The sequence below is a fragment of the Saccostrea cucullata genome, unplaced genomic scaffold (assembly GCF_032062105.1).
Source record: "Saccostrea cucullata isolate Sc308-1 unplaced genomic scaffold, CSIRO_AGI_Scuc_v1 ctg448, whole genome shotgun sequence".
Taxonomy (NCBI): domain Eukaryota; kingdom Metazoa; phylum Mollusca; class Bivalvia; order Ostreida; family Ostreidae; genus Saccostrea; species Saccostrea cuccullata.
Window position 1 is genome coordinate 336,437 of NW_026937346.1, and position 27,385 is coordinate 363,821.

At 33.5% G+C, this 27,385-nt stretch overlaps 1 protein-coding gene across 1 annotated transcript; it reads left to right on the top strand.

Moving 5' to 3' along the window:
* Nucleotides 1-8,486: 8,486 nt before the first annotated feature.
* Nucleotides 8,487-21,948, top strand: LOC134247972 (staphylococcal nuclease domain-containing protein 1-like). Its single transcript, XM_062730368.1, has 21 exons — nt 8,487-8,765; nt 9,598-9,744; nt 10,352-10,475; nt 10,855-10,936; nt 11,313-11,473; nt 11,765-11,856; nt 12,030-12,188; nt 12,806-12,912; nt 13,062-13,152; nt 13,455-13,546; nt 14,856-14,976; nt 15,777-15,859; nt 16,571-16,754; nt 17,054-17,195; nt 17,403-17,515; nt 17,667-17,855; nt 18,161-18,426; nt 18,780-18,846; nt 18,970-19,077; nt 19,425-19,673; nt 20,187-21,948. Exons 1-21 carry the CDS (start codon nt 8,721-8,723, stop codon nt 20,250-20,252), a joined length of 2,688 nt encoding a protein of 895 aa, XP_062586352.1. The 5' UTR covers nt 8,487-8,720; the 3' UTR covers nt 20,253-21,948.
* The last annotated feature ends 5,437 nt before the right edge of the window (nt 21,949-27,385 follow it).

Sequence of the window (27,385 nt, forward strand, 5' to 3'; positions counted from 1 at the left end):
ATTTATGAAAACATGAGGAAAACTCAACAAATCCTGATAAACATTTTTAATATGGCATTAAGAAATAAGAAAGGTTATTTCAAAAGTTTGGCAGAGAGAAAAAATCCTTGGTAGAATATGTTTTAGATGTATCATGAAATTGTATTGTATAGTGAGAAATGCACAGTAGGTTTGACTGTTACGTTTTTATTTTTCAACCAAAAAAAAAAGTCAGTAGATACCTCCAATAGTACCTCAATTTAATCAAGATCAATGTTTATTTCAGCTTTAATAAAAAATTGCATTATTTTTGTGTACATAACTTATTTGCTTTTAAACATAATTATGGAAGATTTTGAATGTATGTGTAATCGTGTAAAGAAAGTACATAGAATTACTTTTATTTCTTGCAAATTACTTTGTAGAATATATTAAGAGTAGAGGAAACATTTTGCAGTTTAAGGAATCTTTTTTTTTTACAATTATTTTTGCCATCATGCATTCCACAGATTTGATCTTTTTTTGTATACAATGTTATATTTTTAATTAGCCTGTATATAATAATTAATATTCACATTTTTCAAAATTCAAGTAAATTTATTTATTTTGTATCTACAGTAGCTTTTATGAAAGAAACAATAAGCATACTTGTTTAGCTTAGACAAAGAATATAGAGAACTGTTTAACATGGCATTGTCCATTTTGCTACAAAAAAGGTGGATTAATTTGTACACTACAGAGGCTGAATAATTTTCAGCCTCGCAAATCACCTTATATAAAATCTCCATTAAATTTACAGATGCATGGAGAAAGGTGCTTCTGGCTAAACAGATTCAAAATGTAACACCTCTTACCCTCCTTTTAATACCCATCCCCCAACATGCAGACTTCCATGTATTGGAGAAACTGTAGGTTTTACTTCCCATATAAATTCCCTAATGTTTTATATCTTTTAACAAATGTTATATCATATAAAGATTTTTTTGGGGGGGTTGAGGGGGGATTCTTTGGGGAGAGATTTCATAATTTTTGCTTGGCTCAAATGGCATTATAAACTCAAACTAAAATGTAATTGGAAAAATGGGGAGAGATGTACATACAATTTTGACATTTGGATGTATATGAAAAACTGACAACTCCAGTGGACAGAGATTTTGTGTCCTCTTGTTTTCTCAGCTACTCAGAATAGTGCTAATGGCTTGTACATGTGCTTTATTTGCTTTTTCATGCTTTTTACATTAACTTTATATATTACTACTGTTTGTTCATCTCTTCATCACCTACCACTATATAAATGTTCCTGCTGGAATATTCTTTCTTCTACTATGCCTTTTATGAGAAACTTTTAAAACTTTGAATCCGTTCTCAAAGAATATACCTATACATGTATATACCAAAGATTTTTTACGAGATAATTTATTTAGTATAGAAATTGAGAAGTTTCAGGAAAAAAAGTTATTAATTTCAAAGTAAAATTGTAAATTTATAGTGTTCTAACAAATATTTCCCGTAAATTAACAGAAGTTGCAATGCCTAAGTGGTTTCCAATGTTTCAAAATAAGTAATTTTTTTGTAAGGGTGGTCCTCTGCTCCATAAACTGGAAATCGTTTTTTTTTTTTTTTTAATTATTACTGTTTTAGAAGAGCAAAATGAAATTGAAATGAAATGTGATTTAAATGAATTCAATCAAAATAGTGCACATTTTCATTTTCCCTTTTTTCACTCCTGTGAAACTTGAATCAATCCCACCCTATATCTCAATATTATTGAAATGCATTGCCAATCAATTTCAGAACATGTAGCTTTGCAAAATTTGACATAATAACCTCTTTTTTAACTAGGTAATTTTTAAGGTATTGTAGACATTAATTCAGTGAGAGTTATTCCTCTTTTCAGGGGGGTCTGTAAACCTTATAGCAAAGGGACATCACTCTTTAAATTATGCATTGAGAGCTTGCTAAATTTGTCTTTTATTCTTGTTTGACAAACTTTATTCCATCTTGAAAAAAAGGTGTTATGCTGTGTAAAACAAATGAAAAATCTATATCTTGTTTTTTGTGTAAAAAGGATGTGATGAGTCATGTAAATAAAATGATAAGGTGTAATAACTAGTTAGAATATTTATTTCTTAGTCAGCTTCCATTTGTTTCTAATATATTCAAACTATTTAGAGGATAGCAAACAAACTAGTCAATCTGTTGATTTTCTATTTTCGTTTTTTTCTTTGTTTTATTTATGATTATCTTTGATTCATTATATTCAACTTTGTTAACTTATTATTGGACTTTTTTTCAATCTTTGTTTTTTTTCTTTTTCAGTCTTCTGTATGTTATGTATGACTTTCTATATCCAGATTTTAAATGTTGATTGTATCTGTATTTTCTCCTCTATTTTTGTGTGCATTTTTTTTGTACGTCATCTTGTTTTGATATATCGATATTTATATACTGTACTAAGTAGACTCTCTTAGCTTAAAGCTAAATTTCATTCTTAGTGGGGTTTTTTGGCAGTCATAATATAAGAAATGCATCAAACATGCATAGAAATTTGTTTAACAATCAATTATTAAATTGTCCTTAATAGAGTACATAACTTTGGAATATTTTTACAGTAATTCACCGGGTTCAGTGTTTATAAGCAATCAAAAGTATTGATGGTTCAAAGGATGTACTTTAGGGTTATTCATGTACTGTAGATCATTAAATTTTAGGGACACCTTATTTTTGCAAGATAGTCGATGACTCTTTATTAGCGAGACAAAATTTTCATAAATTGTTGTTATTCCTCTATATAATTGTAAGGAATACTTTTATACCCGAGAATGAAATTTTTGCGAGCACATTGCTTTGCGTTATTATGTGTAAATAAAGTTCTCATGAAAAAAAAGTGATTTATGGTATACTGAAAATTCAATGAACTTATACTAATGTCTTTTGTTTATATTTAATTAATCATTGTAGAAGAAATTTCCTATAACTCTGCAATCAGAAGATGCTATGAAGCAATTTTAATGAAAATCTAAATACTATAATGTCCTAAAATTAAAGCCTATATTTAATGAATTAAAAGGCAAGAGTTTTTTATAGTACAGAAAGAAGGGTTAATTGTAAGAGTTTATTTTTAAGTTTTTATGTGTAATATTTATTATGTCCTTGTTTTGCACTTGTTAAGATTATTTTTTTAAATCACTAGTAATAATGTCCAACATTGAAAAATGTTAGTGTTTATTTAAATTTATTTTCATATCTTAAATTTTCCAGTATTTCAGTTATTCCAGAGACCTCCCTGTGAAGCAAAAATGCTCTTAAAAAAAGTAAAAAAAAAAATGAATTTTTAAAACTTTTTCATGTCACATTTACATATAGACATCAAAATATCATACAAGTTCTTTTATAGTCTTAGTCTAGGTTTATTAATGTGCAAGTTTTCATTTACTATTCTTGTATATTTCAGTTGACAATCATTTTCCCCCCTAAATATCAAAATCACAATTCAAAGTGATTTTTTGTGTAGGACATGAATGTACTGCAGCTTTTGCTTCCATTTCTCAATTTCACTGGAGAATGAAATAATTAAATCTTTTAAGATTACACTTGTATGTTTTTTACAGAGTACCATTTTTTTCTCACTACCTGATAAAATTATACCTTATTGCAACATTGTGTATGCTAGAGTTTACATTTTGAATAAGAACCACCTATGTCTCAAGACAGACTGAACATAGAAATATAATTCCAACAAAATATCAATATTTTTGGAATTTTTTTTTTTACAGGGGAGCATTTTTGTGAAGTTATAATACTTTGCATGTCTTTTATTAAATATATTTTGAAAGAGTGTTTGGGTGCATCAATACATTCATGCTTTTTAAAGGCCTGTGTCTGTATGCAATATTTTTGTGATTAATCTGGTACATCCTTGTTGTAAGAGTTATCCTTCTTTTACAAATTAGAAACCAGAATAATATCACATTTTTTGGAATATATGCTTTTTTGAGTGGGTGTCTGTCATTTTTTGTGATCTGATATCATTTATTTTATGAATAAACTGTTATATACACTACAAGCTCTTTTTTTTCATTTTTTAAGTTCCTTTCCTGTGTAGAATGGACAAGAAATTTTTACGAAAGATTGATTTATTAGCTCACCTGAGCCGAAGGATCCTGTGAGCTTTTCTGATCAAAATTTGTCCGTTGTCTGTCGTCGTCGTTGGTGTTGTCGTTGTCGTCGTTAACTTTTCACATTTTCGACTTCTTCTCAAGAACCACTGAGCCAATTTCAACCAAACCTGCCACAAAGTATCCTTAGGTGAAGGGGATTCAAGTTTGTTCAAATGAAGGGCCAAGGCCTCATTCAAGGGGAGATATTATGAATTAGTGAAAAATTAATGGCATTTTTAAAAAATCTTCTTCTCAAGAACCACTGGGCCAGGAAAGATGAAACTCATGTTGAAGCATCCTCAGGTAGTGTAGATTCAGGTTTGTTCAAATGATGACCCCCGGGGGTAGGGTGGGGCCACAATAGCCAATCAAAGTTTTACATAAGAGTATATAAGGAAAACCTTTAAAAATCTTCTTGTCAAGAACCACTGGGCCAGGAAAGATGAAACTCATGTGGAAGCATCCTCATATAGTGTAGATTCAAGTTTGTTCAAATCATGACCCCCGGGGGTAGGGTGGGGCCGCAATGGCCAATCAAATTTTTACATAGGAGTATATATGGAAAATCTACAAAAATCTTCTCAAGAACTACTGGGCCAGGAAAGAAGAAACTCATTTGGAAGCATCCTCATATAGTGTAGATTCAAGTTTGTTCAAATCATGACCCCCGGGGGTAAGGTGGGGCCACAATGGCCGATCAAAGTTTTACATAGGAGTATATAGGGAAAATATTTATAAAAATCGTCTTCTCAAGTACTAGTAATTCAAAGCTATGATAAGTGATAGTATAGGAAGAAAATGTTTTTAAAAGATCTTTTTATCAAGAACAGCAAAGTTATATGCTGTATCAATATGAAGACATTCTAAAGTAGTATTAAATTCAAGCCCCCCCCCCCCTCCCCTTTAAGTAAACTTTTCAGTTCTGATCTGATTTTTTTTCCCTAGACGATATGCTCAGGTGAGCGATGTGGCCCCTGGGCCTCTTGTGTTGTTTAACTTCCCTCTCGAGAATATTTCACTTATAATATGGAGATGCCACCACTTGCCTGTGGAGAGCTGCATTTTTTTCCCTATAGATCCTCGGCACTAACGGCCATTGAACAGTAAAGAGTTTTTATCGTGCCAGCAGCTACACGGGGCCTCAGTTTATATGGTCTCGTCCAAAGAACCAATCTCCACGTCCCACAGTTTCTACAAAAGAAACTGTGTGTATATTTATACCCCATGCAACAAGTTGCGTGAAGTATAATGTTTTTGACCCGTCAGTCAGTCAGTCCTGTTTTTTTGTCAGCGCAGCTCCTCTTAAACCGCTGCACAGAATTTCGTCAAACTTTGCAGATATTTAGAACACAATGTGTAAATGTGCACATTACCAAAAAATTTAATTCCTTTATTTTTTCCGGGAATTTCCACACTTTTCAACTTAGATTTTTGACAATATCTTGAATACAGAGATGAACAGTTTGTCAGCGCAACTCCTCATAAACCGCTGCACAGAATTTCAGCAAACTTTGCAGATGATTTAGGACACAATGTGTAGATGTGCATATAATGGGGAAATTCCTTTGTTTTTTCTGGGATTTTCAGCACTTTGAGTTTTGGGGGAGCGTGGGGTATGTGAGCTTGCTCACTTTTTCTTTCCTATGATCTAAATTTTATCTGCATATATCTGGACTTTATTCATCTGAAACCATATGGGACCAAAGTTCTTTGAATTACTTGATGCTCAATATTTGGATACTCTATACATGTATATGTGACATTATGAATGTTTGTGCTACATGTACATAGCCTTGTTAAACTCCACATTAAAAATGTGATACATACAAGTACCCTATGCCATTAGAGGTGTTAAGACATGGAAGTTGAGGACATTTACATTTTCTATTGAAATCTAACTGTATGGGTTGAGACTCCATGATTTGAAATTTGTGCTCAGAAAATTTAACCACACAAGTCGAAAAACACGCATTACGATTTAAAAATCAGTAGGCCCAGAACTATACCGTTTATCATTTTTCACAAAAATATTACGGCTGTGTTTTACATTGACTCTCTAACAAGGGAGAAATCCTACTTTGAGAAAGAAAGAGGGGAAAATTGGGCTCTGGTGTGAAATTTCCCCTCAGGGTCGGGACAATCCTGCTCTAGAGTACGATTTCCGAGGGGGGGGGGGTTGGCTATGGGGAAAATCCTTCTCTACAACACCGCTATTGTTGGTTATAATTACTCTGACTTTTGACTTTGTACATCATGATGCTCCGTGTATTAGGGATCCATATTGGTTAAATAGATAGTCTATTCATTTCTTAAATGTTTTATTTTGACATCATTGACAGCTGTTTTTTTTTTTCAACGAAAATCGTAAATTTACTCACTTTGTCATTGGTCATTTGCCAAATTATTTTGTTAGAAACATTCTGATTGTACACACAAGTTGAAATTAAAAAGATACCTTTATGAATTTCTGTTTGATAATATTCATCCCCCCCCCCCCCCCCCCCCCCCCCCCCGCTTTTTTTTTTTAGACCAAGTCTTCAAACTATCTATTAGAAATCGCATGGGTACTTATCACGCACCGCTATTGCGGATCGACCTATTCAGTATTTTGTATTTATACGTAGCAGAATTCGTTCAAAATCTTAAATGTGAAAAGAGGAAATTAAAACACTTGTTGTGGCCTACAACTCAACCTTTCTAACTACAGTGTTGACACGTTGTATTAATTACAATGGTTATATTATTTTCCATTCTTATGTCGATACGATGTATCCCAGTGGGTTTGAAATAAAATTAAGATACTATGCACGTACAGACAAAGAGCAAAGGCGCGTGTTTCCGTTTTTGCTCTGCTACAATATCAGACCCCACCCCTCTAGATATGCGCATAGATCTATTGGGTACCCATCTCTTATTCTCAACTCCTTCTATACCACTGAATGAAATCTAAGGAACGGGTTACAAGGTTCTGTGAAAATATTCGTCCAATGATTTTTTTTCTTCTCATTTTCACATATAATTAATTTGCCTTTAAAGTTAATTACGTATATCTTAATATCAAAATACCAACCATGGAAATTGGAGTTATAAGGAAGTTATGGTTGTCATGGTAACCACCAATCTTTTGATATATTTATTAGGTGAATGTTTAAATATGGCATACACGCATCAAAACTGAAATGAAAAAAAAAAATTTCTCCAGATATTAAATGATATGCTCTATATTTCTTGAAAATAAAAATTGTATCGGAAACTATCAATTGATAGATGAAGTAATGCCACGTTGCTTTGGGGAGTATTAATTGTAAATTTACAGTAATATTTTAATTCACCTCGAGAGCAGTGTTCAACGTTTAGACAAAAATTACCCAATGAATTTTCAACTAATATATGTTATACCAATGATATAAAGTGACTTAATTTTGAAGCTTCATGCATTTCAGTAACCCCCTCCTTTTTTCTATTTTTTTAAAATGAATTTTCATATGATGGTTTTTTGCTGAACCATAAATATGAGTCTATTGGGTGACGCCTTGCAATCGCATCCTTAATGAGACTTTCAGAGAATTTTTAATTGTTACATATAGCCATAGTACGTGCACCCTTATCTTACTTTTGGATCAGACACATTTTCGGTTACTTTTACTTACTTTTAATTGTATTTTGGTATATTTAACAGTGGCGTAGCATCGTTTTTGAAAGTGGGGGGGGGGGGGCAGCCAGAGAAAATTTTTTTTTTACGTACCTGAAAAAGTTGACAAGCAAAAAAAAAAAAAAAAAAAAAAAAAAAATGGGAAAAAAATGGCCCAAGTGGGAAATAGGTTTTGGGGGGGGGGGGGGGGGGGGGGGGGGGGGGGGGGGGGGGGGGGGGGGGCTTTTTTTCAATGTCAACTACTTTCAGTACCATTTCGGTACATCACTTAAAGTTGGGGGGGGGGGGCAACCAGGTCTTCAATTAACATTTCCTATAGTGTAAGTAATTTATGTTTGCTACGCCCCTGTTTTAAATTCCGCTTTTGAAGAAATTTTTCTTGGGATTTTAAGAAAAAACATCATAATTAAAAAATAAATAGATTGTTTATTGCATTATTTAATATTTATGTTTATAAATCATACACAAGATCCACCTCGCCATCTTTTCCGTTATTATCCGGACAAAGAATTTCGAAACAACGAAAATAAAATAAATTATGAAGAAAAGCAAAAACAAATGCACGTACATTTAGCATTTTAAAATTTTGAAGTAAATTTATTAAACTGATTAAAAAGTCATTTTAAAAACAACTAAATAAATCATCATCATTTTGATGCAAAACGTTCAGTGTAGAATTTTGCATCTTTAAAACATTCACATGAGCCAGATCTCGCCACATCACCAAAACCGGCGAAAAGAAGGTTCACGTGTTTTCACTTTTCATCTACGAGCAGCAGAGGACATGTCATATACACAATACAGAGATTTATTTTCTTACATATTTGTTGCTTGAGGCTAGGATTGTAATCAGCTTTCGTTATTTCAATTTCATCCACGTGACAAAGTGACTTCCTTTTACAACGCGACTGTCCACGAGTCAAAACAACATGAGCAATTCACAAACAGCTGTTCACCGTGGGATCGTGAAACAAGTGAGAATTTTAAAATCGCTTACATTAAAAGTGCGCTGTTTATTCAAATTTTACATAGTCGTGTACAAATGTTCCTTTTTTAATTAGAAATCGCTTGATGGTATTTTTCTGCATAACATACCAGATGATGTGATTGTGTTTGTCAGACTAGAAAAAGAAATTAACTGGCATATTGTCTTCTATGTTGTTTTTTTTTTTAAATGTAATTTTATTTTTAAGTTATACATGAAAAACAAACGTGTTATATGAGTTTCACGAGGCTAACTAAACATGGTTAATTTATTACTAGGTATGAACCACATATGCATATGGTACTTTCACACATCATGCACACGTTCTAAAATGTTAATGTATTGACAGATCTATATATGAAAAAAAAAAACATGCTGAAGATTTAAAAAAACAATAATTTGTTCTGATTTCAAAGTATAGTTGTACAATAACATCATATACATGCACATTTCATTTGTTAGGAAGTCGTGATAGACAAAAAAAAACTTCTTGTTTAAAAAAAAATGTATTTTTTAGAAGTAATAAGTTAGTGATAGGAAATTCGACAGGCTATAGTTAAAAAAAAACTATATATAGATTCATCATTTTTCAGGAGCTTCATGTGTGTATCTAATGCCTACTGAAATTTAGATTTTCAAGAAATATAAATTTAACTATCTTTAATAAACAATTTTGAAACAACTGTATTAACATCTATGTAAACTACTAGTCTAATTTAAAAATAAAATCCAAATTTCCAATTTATACCATGCTTTTAAACATTTCCACAACATGTATATGTGCAGTATCTACGTATCTAAGTTTTTACCATTTTTTGCAGGTCTTGTCGGGAGATGCAGTGGTCATCAGGGGTCAACCCAAGGGAGGCCCACCCCCAGAGAAAACAATATGCTTCTCCAACATCACTGCCCCTCGCATGGCTAGACGGCCCAATCCAGCACAGGACAGCGTGGAGACAAAGGACGAGGTAACAAAACCGGGAAAATACCTGAAATTATTGAACATATCGAAGACAGGTTTTACCTTTGATATTTTGAAAGTTCAGGTTAAAAAATAATTAAAATTCAACAGAGCTGTATTAATTATATTGCCGAAAATTGCATTACAATCCTGTTTTAACAACTTAAATGAAATATCTTTTCTTGACGGGTTATAAAATGCTACATAACTATGCAGTGTTGCTTAATGAATCTTTATTTGGGCATTGGGTCATTTTCATGTCCCAACATGAGACAGGTCTAGGATTTTGAATGCCTGAAGAACCTCTGAATTGAGTAGAAATTTACATTGTGATAATTTATTCTTGCACATGAACATGTGTGTATCGTGTGCATGTATACAGTAAAACTTGTTTAATACGAACCTGTATATTATGAATTCACATATGAAGTGAAGTTTTCTTGGATCCCCCAGTGTAAACATTTATGAATTCCTTACACAGATATAACAAATTACCAATATAGTAAAGTATTTTTACAGGTCCCAGTGACTTTGTTATAACCAAGTTTTACTGTAGTCATAGCTGTGCTATTGGAAAAGGGATGCCAATAAAATGCCATATTAATCCATTTCAGCCCTTTGCATGGGAAGCCAGAGAGTACCTGAGGAAGAAGTTGATTGGGAAAGAAGTGGCTTTTGTCATAGAATACACAGTACCAGGGACTGGAAGGGAATATGGCTGTGTTTATCTGGGGAAAGGTAAGAGAGAGAGGGGTAGATTTTGTTATAGAACAGGCAGTATCAGACACGGGGAGTAAAAATGATTCTGTGTACCTTGGGAAAGTTAAAGAGTGGTTGGGGGAGGGTTGGTTATAGAAAACTCACTACCAGGAATAAGGAGAGAATATGGGTGTGTTTATCTTGGTAAAGGTAAAAAGGGGAGGAGCAGAAGTGCGAGGATGCTTTCTCCTCAGTATTTCTTTAATCAGTTAGATTAGAAACTCTTGTATGAAATTGTATTTAAAGATATTACAACTTAATAATTAGAAACTTAGTACTGTATTTAAGTTTAAAAAGAAAGAAGGAGGGCCAGAAAATTGCCATATCCTGACTTATAAATATAGAATTTGCCTTACAGATACATCAGGAGAGAACATTACGGAGGCTTTAGTGACTGAGGGGCTGGTAGAAGTTAGAAGAGGGGGGCTCAGGCCCGATGAGTAAGTCAGACTTATCTCCCTTCTGGGGAGCTAACAGTGTCAAAAAGTAAACGGTTCTTTTGATTTCCAAGCATAGTTGTAAGCTTAAAACATCATCTGAGTAAAAAAAATTTTCCTCCGTATTTTATATTGTGAAATTTTGGAAACATTTTATATTAATTGCCATTATTTTACCCTCATTGCTCATGGGCAAATATAAAATGGGACAAAAAAAAAAAGCATAATCGCTTCAGCAAAACTTGGTGTGAGTGAATTTAAAGTGGAACAAAATTGTTTGCAAGTGTTCAAGGGTGAAAATAACCCTGTACAGTGTAATTAGTATATCTTGCCTTCTTGGGTGTAAAGTCTATATCATGGATTTTAATGTAACACACAGTCCAGGTCAACAACAGCTGATCCAGTTGGAGGATGCAGCAAAGGCTGCTGGGAAGGGAAAGTGGAATACAGCGGAGGCAGCTAAACATGTACGCAACGTAAAGTGGAACGTGGAGAACCCTCGAAACTTTGTGGACTCTCACCACAACAAACCAATTGATGGTACTTCTAACGTTTCTCTTACTAGGAATTGTGGCTCAGTATTCTGTCAGTCAAATATCTTTTAAAATTTCTTTTTAGTTTCATACTGTAGAAAATCGCTATTGACGTTTTTGAATTTCTAATATGAGCTCTGTGGATTATCACCTGTTTTGGAGATGTAAAAATACTTATTCATTTTATGTGATTGATCATATTAATCTTTATGAAATGAAGTGTTTGTTTCACTGTAAGTTGGCTAAAAAAATTCGGTATATTGATGTGTCATTTCACATGTAATTTTTTTATCAACAGCTGTGATAGAACATGTGAGAGATGGGTGCACTGTCAGGGCTTTCCTCTTACCATCGTTTGACTATGTCACCATCATGCTCTCTGGAATAAAGGTTTGTGTTTGTTGTTTTTTGTTTAGGAAAAATACATAACTGGCTTGGGGAAAAAATCATAATGAGTTAAAATGTACTAAATATTTTTTTATTCAAGAAAAATACATTTCCTTCTCATGTTATGCAATGAAGTATCCCAGAATTTTCTTAAGATGTACAAGTTCTTTTCTTAGTGTCCAATGTTCAAGCAAGATGAGAGTGGTAAGCAGGTGCCTGAACAATTTGCTGCGGAGGCCAAATATTTCACCGAGGTCCGTCTACTGCAGAGGGACGTACAGATCATACTGGAGGGAGTCTCCAACCAAAACCTGCTGGGGACAGTCCTACACCCGGTATGTAGGGTCACATTACTGGTGGAATTATCTTTTGTGGGAATTTAATGTCTGAGGATTTAATGGACCACCCATACCCACAAATTTACATACTGTAAATGTATTATATTTAGCATGTATGATATTTGGCGGAAATTGAATTTTGAACAAGTTAGCGTAGATTTGATTTAGCTCATTTCTTATCTTTCTTATTTATGTATTTAAGTATAAAACATTTAGCGTTGTACTTGAATTAGCGGACTCTGCTTTCCGCCAAAAATGCTAAAAAGAATACACAGCCAAATGTAATACGTTTACAGTATGCCTTTGAACGATAACCATTTTAAGGGAACCCATACATTGAATATTTTGTATGTGATTTGTAGGCATTGGAACTATGTTCCAACCAACAAGTTTAAAATTTTAAAATTTTGATTGCTTAGAAATATATTTATTGACCTTCTACTATTTAAAATGATTGCAAGTTAAGTAGTTCATATTTCACATGAAAATTGTATGCGATTGTAAACATGCAAAACAAAAGTGAAATTTGTTTCCCAGAGATGCAGTTTTTGGATCTCATAAGAATTTCACAAGCAATACAATGCCTATAGAATTTTTGTTTTTTATGGTTGTAGAATGGTAACATTGCTGAGCTGCTGTTGAGGGAGGGATTTGCCCGCTGTGTGGATTGGAGCATGGGCGTGGTCACTCAGGGGGCCGATAAACTACGAGCTGCTGAAAAGTACGCCAAAATCATATCTTTCTCTTCATGGCAATAGTATCAGTTACAGTTCACATGGCTTGTAATACAAGGCCATTTTATGTAGACTTTGATTTTTGAGTGATAAAAATATAGGTTAGAAATTTTTCACATTTTTTTTCTCATTTCAGAGTTGCCAAAGAGAAGAAAGTACGATTATGGAAGGATTATTCTCCCTCTGGACCGACAGTTGACATCAAAGACAAGTCCTTCAGTGGAAAGGTATGTTGTACCTTAGGAAATAAAAAGACAATTTTGCAGATTGAAAAATTTAGGTCAATCATATCATAATTTCTTATGGTACTGGGTATCATATATGAAATATATGTTTGAAAGCATTTAGACCTATACTATGATTGCTGAAAAATTGTAATCTCTAATAATTGGCAATTAACCACAAGCGAAAAAAATAAGTACAGCAAACTGACTTCCACTATCAAGAATTGAATTAAATATTTGACATTTGTTTGTTAGATTTAATGCATTAGATTTTTAGAAATCTGTTATCCGTTATTAATTATCAGGTTGTGGAGGTTGTCAACGGTGATGCTCTAGTTGTCAAAACAGAAAAGAACCAGTTTAAGAAGGTGTTCCTGTCCAGTATCCGACCCCCCAGGTAAGAAGTGGATATTGACAGAAACCTAGGCTTTGTCCAATAAACCCCGAAAATTAATTTGTCTTTTCACATACAGTAGATTTCATACAGTAAACATGTAAATATATGTGCATTTCTTCGTATTTGGGGTGTTATTATTGCTAAATTTTGTGAAAACTACCACTTGCAAAATAAAAAAAATACTTGCCTTTATTTTTATAGTGCTAAAATATATGCAAAAACTTTTCATTAACTGTCAACTTAACTAGTTTTGCAATATTAAGTAATTGTGTGAAATACAGTACATGTATTACTTAGTCTATATTAAGTATTCAGTTCTGAAATGGACCTGAGTAGGATATTTAAAGGTACTTGGACACAGATTTGAAGTTAATATTTTCTCATTTTTTCTGTATAATATCACAAATTATATATTTTAATAGCATTTCACACAAAAATTAATTAAAAATCTTATTTCATTTAAAAGTTATTAAAACTTTAAATTTTTTGGCGGGCTTGATTGACACATCCTTGCACTTTCACAAATTTTAACTTTATTCTTAATCCTCAGGAAAAGTGGCAATTTTGATGTGTTTTAATGAGAAATATAAAAACTTTTATCAAGAAAAATGATTTTATTCAGAGTAGAAATGTTAGAAAGCAAAACAACTCCTTCGAACTAGGAGATGCGTACAGAGTTTAGCAAATCGAGCACACTCGTGTTATGTACACAGTTTTTGTAAACAGGGCTCGAGTTCTGTTATTGTTTATATTTAGAATTCACCGGGTGCGTTCAATCGTCACAGTCTGCTTACCACAACTGCACGGACTGACAATATATTGTGTGTTTGTTTTGCTTTCAAACGTGTCTACTCTGAATTTTCTGGATTATAGTATTAATATTTTTCATTTATACAAAACGAGATTGCCACTTTTCCTAAGGATTAAGAATAAAATTAAATTTGTGAGAATGCAAGGATATGTCAATCAAACCAGCCGAAAAATTTGAAATTTCAATATCTTTTAAACGAAATAAGATTTTTAATCAATTTTTGTGTGAAATGCTATTAAAATATATAAGTCGTAATATTATAGAGAAAATAATAACTTCAAATCTGTGTCCAAGTACCTTTAATTTGTTTACTTACAACCTTGAAAGTGTGATGAGATAGAAAATTCCTTTCTCATCAATGTTTTTTTTAATTCGTATTTCTAAATATCTTTGAATGTTAGATGTTAAAAGTATTAGGTTTGCTTAGTGTTTTTATGCTGTAGGCCTGAAATTCTCATACTTGTATTCTAAACAAACATAATTTCTTGTTGATTTCAGAAATACTGCTGCTGCAACCGATTCAGAATCTCCTTCCAAAAGCCGAATTCGACCACTGTACGACGTTCCGTACATGTTTGAGGCAAGAGAATTCCTGAGGAAGAAACTCATTGGCAAAAAGGTAAGATTTGGACACTCACAGTAAACATAGTTTTGTACAAGCACAAATATCATATACAGCAAAACAGTGTTATCTCAAGCTCAAAGGAACTGAGAAAAAATTTACAACATATCGACTGATATTGGAATGTCAAAGGTAAAATTCTTACAGAAAAAGTTATTTGGACTTTGAAATCACTTTGACATATCCATGGTATTCGAGAAATCGGTGTTCGAGAGACTGAAGTTCAACAGATTATTACTAAATGAGATTATGAAAACCATTACCATTTCTAGTTTCTTTCAAAGCAAATAAGATACATCTTGACATTAGAAACAAGATATGATCTTGGCAGTTTTATTGAGAATTAGGAATAGCCAGCTTCATTTTTGAGTTATACTTATCTTTTGCAACTGTGAATCCCAGACATTTATAAACAATGTTGTGGACTCATTGTATGGAATATTGTTTGATATTTGGTTTCAACTTTCAAGAGATGTGAGGTCATGAAGTAGAGGTAAAATCTCTAGGAAATAGCTCGCAGTACATGATGTTGACTTTGTATGCTTTATATGGGGTAGTACAGGGCTTTCTTGCCTTGATAGCAATGGATATAATACTTTCATGCAGATAGTCAGAATATAAGAGCAAATTATTTTGAATTTTATTTCTCTCCATAACTATACTATAGGTAGGTTATAGTGACATAATAAAAGTAGTCCTCTATTGGTTGTATTGATTTGTTTGTGAGTTGTCATTTTAAGAGTGTTATGTAAGTAAGAAGGGGAATATGATTTAACACAGCTGATTGTGAATTACAGGTTAACGTCCAGGTGGATTACATTCAGCCAGCTAACAACAATTTCCCTGAGAAGACTTGCTGCACCGTCACCATATCTGGAATGTAAGTAACTGTAAAACTCACGGTTTCTTGATAACCCCATCTATATTGAATTCCTAAAAACTGGTAATACTTGGAACATAAATCTGGCAAAAATTATCCAAATTATCCAGGTGTTTGTGAGAGAAAAAGATGAAAAGAGTAAAAGATGAAAAATTAAAATTCAAAGTTATATGTGTAGTAAGGACTGTTGCCTAAACTTTTATTTCTTATATTTGGTATAATGACAATAATTAATATTCTTGACAGGGTTGTGGTTAACCATTTACATCCTAGGAGCCATGTGGGCCCCTTACTTTTCAAAGTTTAGGGGCCCACAATGTGATTTACGGGCCCACATACCTCATCAACAAAATATTTGAAAATGCTGCTTTTCTTTGTATATATAACTATCAATAAACCGCCACATTATTGGTTTCACTAGGGCATACGTCTAGGTCACGCAAGTGCTTGTATTGTATACAAATGTAATAGTTTGCACACGACACCAAAAGTCATGGTTAGCGTAGTGTTTGTTATGAAAAAAGGAAGTGGATTATAAAAATACAAACAAAGCACGGTCATGTTCCGGGAACAAGACGCTCGCCATGTGGGCGATCAAATTTTGATTTCTTCATCTCCCACTTGAAATTTTAATCGCATTGGCGAGTGGGCGAGTGGTTAACCACAACCCTGCTTGAGTTCTGCTATTTAACGGTACCTCATTAATTACAGTAATGTTGGAGAAGCCTTGGTGGGTAAAGGACTGGCCACAGTGGTCCGATACAGACAGGAGGATGACCAGCGGTCAGAACACTATGATGAGCTGCTGGCAGCCGAGGCCAGGGCCCAGAAGAAAGGAGTCGGCCTGCATTCCAAGAAAGAGGCTCCAATCCACAGGGTGGCAGACATCTCAGGGGTATCAACATTTGTTGTTTTATTTTTTCAGTTGTGAATGAAAGTTTTGATTGGATGAAAATAATCATTGATTGATTTGAATGTCATAAGGAAACACAGTTATGTTAGAAGGCAGATATTGGTTCGTGTTTCAGCAAAGTAAACTATTTTAATTAATAAAAAAAAAGACATATTTGAAGGTTTTCATATTACAATTTTTCTGGTCAGTATTTGAAATGAAAGAAATTCCCTTATTATTCTTGCAGCATTAAATCAAATTCCTGATTTAGGATTACATAACCTTTTTGTTTTTGCTTACAGGATGTGAACAAGTGTAAGCAGTTTCTGCCATTTCTACAGAGGGCTGGTAAATCGGAAGCTGTCGTAGAATTTGTGGCCAGCGGGTCTCGTCTCAGACTCTATCTGCCCAGGGAAACTTGTCTCTTCACCTTCCTTATATCAGGTACCAAGGAGAAATCATTTTAAAATTGTACCTCCATCTTTTTTTCCCAAGTAATATTTGGCTCATAATGTTTTGAAGTAAATCTAGGGTTTTTCCGCTTATAGATATAAAGGTAATTTGTGATTCAAAATGAATTTTACTTGTAAACAAAAGCTGAAAAACAAAGTCAGTTCTAAGTGCACATTTGTAACTTTTTTTTTTTTGTAGGTATTGAATGCCCTCGCGGAGCCAGACCTCTCCCGGGCGGACAGATGTCCCCTTCTGATCCCTATGGCGATGAAGCACTTCAGTTCACAAAAGAAATGTGCTTACAGAGAGAGGTAACTCCTTATGTTTTAAATCGCATCAATTAAAAAATTTCAAGTGCAAACTATGGATTGGAGGTTTTTCAAGACAATTGTTTTAATGCTGTTGGTTTACATAGAACATTAACATGATTTCAAAAATTGATATTGTATACGTTGTATTCAGGTTGATGTGCAGGTAGAAAGTATGGACAAGGGAGGTAATTTCATTGGTTGGCTGTTTGTGGACAACACTAATTTATCAGTGGCATTAGTAGAAGAGGGTCTAGCCAAGGTGCACTTTACCGCGGAGAGGAGTAACTACTACAAACAGCTGAAAATCGCCGAGGAGAACGCCAAAAGAAATAAACGCAATGTAAGTTGCTGATTATAAACTGAAATCTAAGATTTTGTATTGAAAAATTTTACTGCTATATTTCCTCCAATTTGAATGTTGTGTGTTTGAGCATTCTTAGATATATTTATATTTCACAAATCCCATTTTGTCAGAGGATTTCAGATATTTGGAGTACAGTAAAAACACACTTCTAATGAAGTGCGAGGGACAGGCGCTTTGCTTCATTATCAACATAATTTGTAATATCCCTTTCAAATATTCATGTTGTATAGAAAGAGATTGCCAGGACAATTCATGTTGTATAAAATTTGCATATTTTTTAGTTGTGGAAGGACTTCCAGGAGGCGACAGAACCAGAAGAGGTCGTAGAGGACACCACCGAGAGAAACGTCAGCTACAAACCCATCATCGTCACGGAGGTGGGCGACGACCTGAAATTCTACGCCCAGCTGGTCGACAACGGTCCTCAGCTGGAGAAACTGATGGATCAGCTCCGACAAGACATGGAGGCCAATCCCCCTCTCCCCGGGGCCTACACCCCAAAACGTAATGATCTGTGTGCAGCCAAATTCTCGCAGGACAATGAGTGGTACGTACTGGTAAATTTCTGTAAACAGAAGTTTTGATAATGATGCAGGGAAAGAAACTCTCACATTGAATTGACAGAGAATGCCACAAAATAGAAGGAGACTTGCTCTTTCTACAAGGGGGCAATAAATTTCAATTCTAGAAAAAAATTTGTTAATACTTGCCAACTTTTTTGCATGTAACAATTGTGAGCTCTTAAGGGACCAAGAAAATTGCTAAATAAAGTCATCAATTATTAAATTGTTTCAATGTTTATGTTGTAAAGAAGAAGGATGCAAAGAAAAGCTGGTTTAGAGGAAACTTCTGTAGAATGTGTTTGTATCAGGTATAAGTAATGTGTGCTTCGAATTTCAGGTATAGAGCCAAAGTGGAAAAGGTCGAGGGGTCAAAGGTCACACTTCTCTACGTTGATTATGGAAATGTAAGTGATACTAAAGATTTTCAAAGAAAGAAAAGAAAAAACACATTTGTAAAGATATGAAAAGACTTTTTTTGTTATTTGAAATAAAGACTGATAGTTAATTAATTTTTTGATCGTTTTCAGAGGGAGCAAACCACGACTACTAACCTGGCTACATTGTCTGCGTCCTTCCAAACCCTGGCCCCACAAGCCACGGAGTACTGTCTGGCCTGTGTCGGCCTCCCATCTGATGTATGTAACAGGCGTATAGGCATGATTTTATATAAGTCATGTTTTAATTATCTGAATAAAGCTAGATGATCATGAGTGTATAAGTTTTCACACCATTGTAATATGTTCAGGATAAATCAAAATGACAGAAGATAGTCAAGTTTTTTTAGTATGAAAACATAAAGCCCCCTCCAAAAAGTTGCATGTTTTAATCTTTATTTATTTCAAAGTTGAATTTCAATACAAAATGTTCAGTTAGATTCATATCATTTATTCTAATAAAATGTAAATTATTTGAATGATTTGTTTTACCTCTCACTAGATTTTTCTAACATGTGAAGCTTTATCCATTAATTCTCGCTTTGTAGGAGGATTTCAAGGCAGATGCGGTCGACGCCTTCTATGACGAAGTAGCAAACAGACAGCTGTCAATGAATGTTGAATACAAAGTGGGGGGATTAGAATACGTCAGCCTGCTAAACCCCGACACAAAAGACGACATAGCATTGAAGCTGATCTCTAGCGGTTACCTGCTAGCGGAGAAACGCCGCGAGAAACGGCTGGCCAAACTTGTCTCGGACTACATGAAGGCACAGGAAAAGGCCAAATCCTCCAGGGTATGGATAAAAAACTTTTATGTACAATTTGCAAATGAAAATTCTTTTTAATAAAATAACTAATTTGCGGAACTTCTCATTCCATGAAATTCATTTCTTAATTCATATTCTTAGCATGAAATTAGTATATATGATATTTCTCTTCCATACTTGATTTTTGTTTTAATCTTTAGATTAGCAATTTAACAGTATTATAAATTTGCACCTGCATTTCTTTGGGAAATGCTTTTGGAAGAGGGGGTTTATAAATACAAATACAGATGCTGTAAATTCTTTTTAGTAGCATTGGAGAAAAAAAATATTTTGATGAAAACCTTTTTTTCATGATACAGTAGTGAATATGATCCAATGATTTGTAATTTTATTATTTGTTATAGAGGACTTGAATTCTTGGATCTTCCCATTGCACAGTCAATTAACTTCCCACCAAAAATTAACGATTCATGGAATTTTTCCCTTTTATACATATATTTTTTCGTTAAACATATTTATATTTGTTTATAATTTTTTCAGGAGAATATGTGGCGATATGGCGACTTCACCGAGGATGACGCAAAAGAGTTTGGATACTCGCGATAGACTGAGGTCGCGTCAAGACCCACCTAAAAGATGTGAAACATAAGTAGAATCTAGCTTTGCCTCGCAAACACAAGTGGAATCTAGGAAATTTTCATTTTTATTCGAATTGTTATTTACATATATTATAATATATATATATATTTTTTGCAATTAACTTATGAATGTACAGGTATGAAATACAGTCAGATGAATTTCTCTTTTTTTTTTCGTTATCGTTTTTATCATCATTATTTAGTATACAAGTTTGTGATGATTTTTCTATGCATTAAATTCCTAACCTTACATAAAGTATTTATTATATATAGATATTGTGTTGATGCATTTGACTCTGTTAGATTTGCACGATATTGTGGGACAGAGGACTTATAAAGATGTGTTCAGGAGACCAGTATCAAAACGATTATTATGTATCTGGTGCCAATAATTAATAATAAGTATCTTTAGTTTTGATGAAAACTTTCAAATGATTTGTTTGCAGCATATATGTTTGTAAATGCTGTAAAAATTCAACACATTATTAAAATGTCACTAAAAGTAAAAAGCATGGAGCTGTCTTTAAAGCAAATTGTATGTGATGCTGTGTATCATTTCTTATTTGTGCTGTAAAGCTGAAAGCCTTGTACAATATTCAGGAATTCTTGCATGTATCACTATAAAATTACAGTTAATAAGTCATTGATGAATGATGTTTCATTGTGTTTTATTATGATGCATACCTTATGATAAGGTATCCAAACTGTGAAAATCTACCAATAACTCTAATGTGTCATCTCTTTTGTGCATCTGTTGATATAATACATGTATGTTCATGTACCATTAATCAATGGGAATAATACATGCATGGACAACTTAATTTATTCAAGAAAAAACTCTGTTGAATTATGCATGTTACTAAAATTTTCATAGGTTTCCAAAACCCCTGTTAGATTTGGTAGACAGGTCTTGTTTAAAACAAAGGTAAAAAGAATATTAAACATGTATTTTAAAATCTTAAGAAATATTACCATCTCTATCCTTTTCAGATTGATTTTTTTTTATCATGTATTATTTGTCTTAAAGGTCACTTTGGTGAAAGCATCATATCAAATATTTGTACGTATAAGTTGGTTTATCTGACTGTATTAATAGGATGGGCATTTGATTTTCAATGAGCATGCGTTTCTGGTTGCCATGACAGTTGTCATATCAGAATTTAAAAACTGACGACTGAAAAGTAACATGGCTTTTGCTGCATTTTAAAACATGGTTGTACTTCTTCTTTCAATTGATTTTCTTCTCAGATAAAAAAAAATATTTAAAAAAATAATTTTAAAAACCTAATTATTTCTTTTGTAGTAAATACAAGATTTAGCACATTTTATATATTGATACATGTATTAGAGGTAGGAAATCCTCAAAAGAAAATTAAAAAACCCCAAGCATATGCAAGGAATATACATTGTTTGATTGTATCAATATACCAAATGTTATTTTAATTTTTTTTTGTTTGATTAAGAGTCAACTGTTTTATGGTGCTTCTCATTTGTTATAAACTTTTTTTCCCCCAAATAATTATCTTTCTGTCAAGCTTATTCAACTACAAATTAAATTATACAATTTTTTCCTTATAATGTTGAGTACATCGTGTATGCATGCCACCAGCTTAGTTCTTTGTATTGACAGACATTGAAATAAAAGGTTGAAGGTTGCAGTAATACATTGCCTTATGTTGATTGACAGAAGGAATTTGAACTAGCAGTTTAAGGAAGCTCTTACTCAAAGGAGATATATCTTTGTATTCACAATAACTGCTTCCTAAAGTATAGCTGCTGTCATGGGTCTATTTATTTGAAAGATAAAAATTACGTTTTCTTAAAAATCATCTAGCAGATTGATCACTTAATTAGGGACCGGACCGTTGGCGGGCACCCTTTCATGTCAGTCTGTCTATCCGTTGGTCCAGCTGTCCTACTGTCCGTCTGAGATCTATTGTCTGGAGTATATCTTCTCTCTCCTTGGCCCAATCTGGCTCATACTTCCCCCACAGAGTGCCTCTAGGTAGAGAGTGTGCAGTGACCTTGGTCCATGTTTCTAGGTCTAAAGTGAAGGTCATAAAATTATATGAGAAATCCTTGTCTGGAGTATATCTTCTCTCCCCTAAGTCAAATGTAGTTCATTCTTCACTCACACAGTGCCACTGGTTAATGCATGTTCAGTGATTTTGAAAAAAAAAATTCTAGGTCAAGGGGTCAAGGTCAAATGTAGCTTCTGTTAAAATTCTTGCCTGGAGCATATTTTCTTTCTCCTTCGACAAATCTTGTTCATACTTCACCCACAAAGTGCCTTTGGGTAAAGGTGTGCAGTGACCCTGAACCATGTTTCTAGGTCTAAGGTCAAGGTTTCAGCAGAATTATACGAAAAATCCTATCTGGAGCATATCTCCTCTCTCCTTGGTACAATGTGGCTCATACTTCACTCAAAGAATGCCACAATGGATGTGCAGTGACCTTGAACAAAGTTTATATGTCAAGGGGTGAAGGTCGAAAATAGCAACTGTTTAAAATATTTGTTATAATATATATTAAAATTTCTTTCCCTTGAGTCTTGTCAGCCTCAAACTTGACCAATTGACCTAGGGTACGGAACATTTGTGATTTTCTATCCATATTTTGATACTAGGATATTCAACAATTTTCATAGAGAATATGCAACTTTCATGATTTTTGTGCGTTTTTCTGGTATTTCTATTAAAAAAAATAAGAACGTAGAGAACAGGTAAACGCTGACGACTTGAAATTGGAGAATGAAATAATTAAGAAAAAAGTCCTTGGTGTCCTGAATGTTGGATAACCTCCGAGGTCTAGAAATGTTGTTTGAAAGATAAAAGCCGAGGCTTTTGTATTTGAAACAACACTTCGAGATCAAAGAGGTTATCCTTGATCATGCACGACAACAAGGACTTTTTCTATTCTACTAAGAGCTCTAAAGTACCTCTATAGAGAAGCGAATAAGGTCATCATGTCAATGCATGTCGCGTTACACTGTTCCATTTAACACCAAAGGGGAATTTGTTGCCTACCTCTGTTTAAAATGCAGACGATTTGAGCTTTCACACGGTTGCATTAAAAATGGCCTTTTATAAATGACATTTGTTTGTAATATATATGGATTATTTTTAAAAAATACAGAATAACAAAATCATTTTTCTATATTTTAGCTGTCAGTAAAAATTGTGTAGGGTGGTCCGTGAAACAGTCGGCTTAGCTATAGGAACAGATATTCATCAGCAACTTTATGCAATTTACAGTGTTTAGACTGCAAAAGATGACACATCGATGTGGTCAAACAAGTATTTCATAATTATTTCTATAGTCAAATATGCATTTAAACTATACAGGTTTGATACGTGTTTCTGATCTAGCTGATATTTTTTTTTGATGGCGTTCGAAATTTATTGGAAACTAATGTCCGCGACATTTCTTTGATCTCTGCAGTAATCGTGGTAGAATTTATGGTACCGTAATTTCCATTCTTACGAGGGTTGTTCAATAAATAATGTCCTGAACTTATGACTTACAATACAGATATATGAAATTCAGCTTGACGTTCTCTCATGACTGAATCTTTAATGAATTGATATCAGTTTATGTGAACACTTTTCATCACATAGTTTCATTGTGAGAAGCTGAAAATAAAGGCTATTCGAGACACTGCATTAAAAATGAATGGTAAAGAATCGGTAAACTAAAATGAAATTAAACGCTTCATGAAAGCTGCTGTAACACTTGTAAAGAATCACAAATTAAAGAAATATTCACTGAAATACGTAAAATTTACGGCAACCAATGTCTGTTTTAAAGACACTGAAATGGGCAGGTGGATTTCAATAATAAAAAATTATATAATGGGCATCAAAAATTGGTAGCGTCCTTGCCAAAAAAGAATTATAACAACTAATGTACTGTTTGCCAAAATTCAACAAATAATCAAGGATGATGTATAATTGACTTTAAATAGGCATCATTTCGGGAGTAGTTCACACTCTTTTAGAGAAACTTTTGACTGTAAAAAAGCTTAGTACTCAAAGGTCTGTTTTGAAAAATGAGTTAAAACGACAGCGTGTAAGAATATCTAAATAATAATGTTGGAATTTAAACAGATAATGAAACTTGAGTCTATTGCTTAAAACCCTCAAAACAAAATTTGCAATAAGATGTACTTGAGAAAAACAGCAAAGGTCTGAGAAGAGCAAAGAATTGCAAAAGCACAAAGACAGATATGCACTTTTCTGAAATATTAGTGGTCTTGTTCTTCAAATTCGTATTCGATGAGGCAGTTCAATTTCTGGAGGAGTCTAGAAAGCATTTTTTTTCAACTTGAAAAAACACCTTTCAGAAGGAAGAAACAAGTCTAGGAAATCATTGGATTTTACACATATGTTTCATATTTGGATATTTTACTACTTTACAATCGTCAACTTCCCTTACTTATACCTTCATCACCTGCAAACGGAGTTTATAAATATCTCAGTTGATCCGATATGCAAGAACATGCTCTACGTATGAACAATTTCTAAAACTATTGAATTATTGACAAACAAGTTCATGAAACAAGAATATCAGCAGTCTCGTTTAAAGTCATCATTTCGTAAGTTCTTTGGTAGATACAATGACCTTGTCAGCAAATACACTTTATCATCGAGTCAAATACTGAGTACTGATTGACGGTTTTTCATACTCATTGTTACTCCATTATTTATACACTGAATTGACGACGGATTGTTCCGTTATTTCCTGATCATGACAATGAGCACTTGGCGAGTGTAACTGGTCGGCAGGGGATGCTCACTCCTCCTTGGCACCTGGTCCCACCTTTGATGTTTTTGAGGTTCGTATTTTCTCTACTCTTATTTTGTATTGTTTAATGAAGATATACTAGTAATATATCGAGCATAATATGCACAACCACGTCGTGTGTGTAGAAGTTCCGATGTATCCAATAAAAGTGAAGTATATTAATATGCTAATTAATTTGTTAATTCCTGTCAATTATCTCATGGCATTGATAATGATGAACGTTAATTATTATACATGTAAAAGTCCGAGAGAGAGAGAGAGAGAGAGAGAGAGAGAGAGAGAGAGAGAGAGAGAGAGAGAGCGTCAGAGAGGGTGTGTGTGTGTTGCAGTATCAATCCTTTATATATCACCGAGTTCCCAAACACCCGTCACCACAAGCGGAAACACCCTGCGTTTCTCTTCATATATATTATATTTTGATTTGTTTCTTGTTTGTGTAATAAAATTGAACATTATTTTTTAGGAGGTATGTGCAGTACTCCTAATATCATAACATATTTAACATGGCAATGCTGGATATTGAGTTCACCTCTTGTTAACATTGCCTTCCCCTTTTCTGTTGTTCACATTGTTCACTTTTTCGACATCACAATGAAGGTTGATGGTGTCATCATTGCCTTCTTAATTTTCTTGTTTACATCGTTCACATCGTCGACATCGCAATGTTGGTCAGTATCGAGTCGACATCGAGTCAACGTTGCCTTCTTATTTTTTTGTTTACATCGCGATGTCGACGTCGATGATGTCGACATGAAGAAATAATACCAATGTAGAAGATGTAAACGCGATATCAATTCAACATTCTTTACCTTGCGATGTCGACGATGTCAACATACAATGTAGAAATAATAACAATATAGACGATGTAAACGCGATATCGTATCAACTTTGTTGACGATGTCATCATGTAAAAACAATAACAACGAAGACTATATGTAAACGCGATATCGCATTAACACTGTTTACATTGCAATGTCTTCATAATGAATAAAAAAACAAATGTAGACAATATGTGTCAACAATGTTATCATTGTAATGTCGACAATATCGAACTGATATTGTGAACTGGACATGAATGATACTTCGATGTAAAACATATGGATTCTCTATTTTGGCCCAACGTACCCCCGACCGGAGACACCCGTCGTCGTAAGGTTCGGGCATTCGACTTTATATAATATATACTTTCTGACAAAGTCAATGTCTAGACGGCAGAACTTGCCAAATGCTTTCTTAAAATGAGGCCTTATTCCTTGTTTCATAAGCTTATTTGTCAATAGCTTGCTTCGATTAAAAAATTGATCGAAGTAGAGCACGCTCCTCTATATCGAATAAACTGAGACATGAAGTCCATGCATGTGAGGAAGTTCAATTTTTTAAAACAATTAAGACTACTGTAATTTAAGCTGATTTCAAATAGCTTTCTGCAATGTCTTTTTAAAGTCATCATTTCACAAATATTTTGTGTTATAAAAAAACTTCTTGACAAAAAAAAAAAAAAAAAAAAAAAAAAAAATCAGGAAGAATGATCAGACCAAACACTGTAGATGATGCTTCTCCTATACAATCCTTTCAAGAGGTCGATCTGTATTTTTGCCGTTTACACGTTAGGCAATATATGATTAAAGAAAATGGTCGCAGTTGGTCTCTTTATTAAAGCTCAACTTTTTACAAGACATTTTCAAAGGTTTACTCTAATCATGATGTGAACAATTCAGAATCCAATCTACATGTACAGTGTACCTAATATTGCTTCCACATAACTTTCAGCTTTTTCTGGCCCAGTGGGTTGAGAAGAACTTTAAAGAATTTCCCTATGTATTTCAATGTAAAACTTGGATTCTCAATTTTCATAGTAATATATTTACATCAACTGAATATTTTCTCCTTTATTTCTTGAGAAACCCCATTGCGTTCATCACTGCATAAACTACAGTAGGCAGGTCGCCTGTACAGATTTCTTAATCAGTGGCTGTTCCATCAATAAAGACGTTCGCATCATTAATACAATAATTAATCTTTTTAGTCCTACTTTAATTGATCATTTAAACAGATATAAATATAAACAATAAAATGCTTTCTTTGTTTGTTGTTACTGGAATGAACGGTCGCAGCTATTGCAGAAAAAATTCACATAACCCGCTTACGCGGGTTATGTATTTTGTCCTCAACAGCTGATTCCGTTCATTCCAGTAACAACAAACAAAGAAAGCATTTTATTTTTAAATAAGAACTTAATTATGCCTGGATAAGACCACTTGAGGAAAGCATTTTAGAAATCAAAACCATGCAAATATA

Bases quoted from the DNA above. Each gene is read 5' to 3' on its own strand.
- LOC134247972 (XM_062730368.1), top strand. From the start codon at position 8,721: ATGAGCAATTCACAAACAGCTGTTCACCGTGGGATCGTGAAACAA. The intron at 10,476-10,854 runs GTAAGAGAGAGA...TTTGCCTTACAG, and splicing joins CTGTGTTTATCTGGGGAAAG to ATACATCAGGAGAGAACATT. The intron at 15,860-16,570 runs GTAAGTAACTGT...CATTAATTACAG, and splicing joins ACCGTCACCATATCTGGAAT to TAATGTTGGAGAAGCCTTGG.